Source organism: Buceros rhinoceros, unplaced genomic scaffold, assembly GCF_000710305.1.
Source record: "Buceros rhinoceros silvestris isolate BGI_N320 unplaced genomic scaffold, ASM71030v1 scaffold8745, whole genome shotgun sequence".
Classification (NCBI taxonomy): Eukaryota; Metazoa; Chordata; class Aves; order Bucerotiformes; family Bucerotidae; genus Buceros; species Buceros rhinoceros.
In genome coordinates this window covers 87,936-90,225 of record NW_010413415.1, presented here as the reverse complement: position 1 = coordinate 90,225, position 2,290 = coordinate 87,936, and the positions used below count along the sequence as shown (strand labels likewise).

Genomic DNA, 2,290 nt, shown 5'->3' with positions numbered 1-2,290 from the left:
TGACATCCCAGCTGCCCCTTCTGTCATACATGTGACATCTCTTCTCAATAGGAGAAGAGGAAGAAATATTCATGCATTGATAGGTGCTAATGTACCTCCTCCTTCTATTCTATTTTTCTAGGTTACTTTCCTTTCATTTCCCACTAGTGTACAACGAAACTCAACACTCTAAGAACGCTCCGATGACAAGGAAAGGACTGGGGGCAGTTTCTCTCTGAGAAGACTGCCTCTTTGGGTACATCGCTGTTTACAGAAGGCCCAGGAACACCTCGTGTGGAGAAACATGACCCAGTTTTTTCTTACTGAGGTGCATCATTTAGTCTAAATTTATGTTCATTAGTTTCACTTAGTATGTTCTGTGAAGCAACACAATGGCCATCGACTGGCTGAAATGCGACCACATTTTAAATATGGAGATGTTTAGACATAATTGAGTCCAATCAGAGGTTTCTTACATGTAGAATAAAAGCTCTTAATCAACAGAAAAACTTCTATGAGAAAAAGAGACAAGTCATGGAAATAGTCATGTCTACAGGTAGCCTCCAAAATATCTTCCAGATGTGCTCAGTGAAATTTAAAGAGAACCCAAAAGAGGCTTTAATGTTGGAACTCTAACTGCTCATGAAACGTCCCCTGGAGTCTTCAAAGTATCTCGGGTCTTGTCTCACACTGGTCAAGTTGTACTGTTTATCTGTAACCTAGGAATTGTTTTGTGCATCACCAGAAATATATCAGGATTTCAATAATAAATCACGTCTGGACTCCCTATTTTTTTCTCCTTGGAGGTAAGAAATAAAGTATCTTAAAATATTAACAGAAAATGTAGAAAGAAAGAAAAAGCAATTTGCAAAACAGTTCTAAAGAGATGAGCACTGGTGCCATTCTGACAAGCGAGTAACATCACTGCAGTTCACTGCTCGCTATTTGGTATCATCACCTAAAACTTGTCTAGAATCTGTTCTGCAACCAAACAAATTGTTGATTTAAAAGTCTTTTCATTACCTGTAGCTCTGGAATAATGGTTCCTCTTTCGGGACAGGACCCTCCAAAAGCTGTCAAGGGTGAAGGGAGTACAATCGGATTTGGGCTGATAAAACTACTGATGTCACAAGAAGGTGTGTCTGACTGTGTTCTTTGCATTACAACTTTGTCTACGATGATAAATCTATTCCAAGGCAACCAAAGTGTCCTCTTCTCAGATATGAAGGGAGATCTGTCAAAAACTAGAGTGACAGAGATGCCTCCAACAGCCACAAGGTCAAAACTGGAGAAGAGAAAACAAATTGCTTTGTTTCGTTTTGTTTTATCATCGTATTACCACAACTTCCAATGCATCACAAACAAAACTTTACATTGCTCATTAATTTACGATGTGAAATCATTCAAGTATACCTTCCTGGCATCATCTTGGTATTCATGAAGAAGCTTTATCTCTCCATGGTTTCTTCCTGTATGGATCAACAGCAAGGTACCGACCTTCACCATTACTCGGCTTACCTCCCCTCTATTTCACAACTAGAATCGGTACTAACGAGTCATTTGTAACAAAAGTATGAACTGGTTACTTTGGTTAAGAGGAAAAGAAGTTCTTAGCCCCGAAAAGGGATGTTACTCATAATCTACGCAGGTACAGCATGCAGAATAAGAATTCTTAAAGCCTGTTAGGCCTTGTCTTTATTAATGTATCCTTTTCCCTTTTTCTAGAAGCAGAAGGAAGAAAAGGTTGAGTGCACTGAGCAGGAGGCTCCTCAGAGCAGGGTATGAAAGTCTTGGGAAAGATGCCAATTAACTGCACTGAGAACTGCATCAGCTCATGTACATAAGGCAGGTGATCCTCTGGGAGCTATTGTGAAGAACCTTTGGCATATCTGGGCTGCAGAACAGTGGGACGTAGAAGGCACAGTATAGAGAGTCTCAATTTCCTGAGCTTCTGACATCCACAGTCAGGCCACACAAGGTAATATGTAAATAGATACTTCACTCTCTGTATTATTGAATGCATCTATTACGGAGGCTTTTGATGGTAACAAACTGTGATAAGAAGTCAGGCTTAATTATGCATATCTCATCACATTTCCCAAATGACACCGATTACATTCACGGCGAAATACAGGTAGCATATTTTAATGCAACAACTTTATCCAGGCTAGCGTAAGGAGGAAATGATAATTACTAACTTTCAGTAGTGCCATTTGAAAGTCAATAAACTAAGGTAGAGTAAGTATGCATGCTCCTTACTTTCATAAATTGACAAAGCCCCCAAAAATAAAGTGGAAACAGTGACAAATCA

At 39.5% G+C, this 2,290-nt stretch overlaps 1 protein-coding gene across 1 annotated transcript in view; it reads right to left on the bottom strand.

Annotated features, from left to right (window-relative positions):
* Nucleotides 1-2,290, bottom strand: part of LOC104493944 (teneurin-1) — a gene marked incomplete at its 3' end in the record, with an annotated part of 128,519 nt that overhangs the window by 45,550 nt on the left and 80,679 nt on the right. Inside the window, exon 13 of the mRNA XM_010136714.1 lies at nucleotides 1,003-1,264. Coding sequence (XP_010135016.1) covers nucleotides 1,003-1,264 — 262 coding nt within the window. The remainder of the gene's footprint in view (nucleotides 1-1,002; nucleotides 1,265-2,290) is intronic.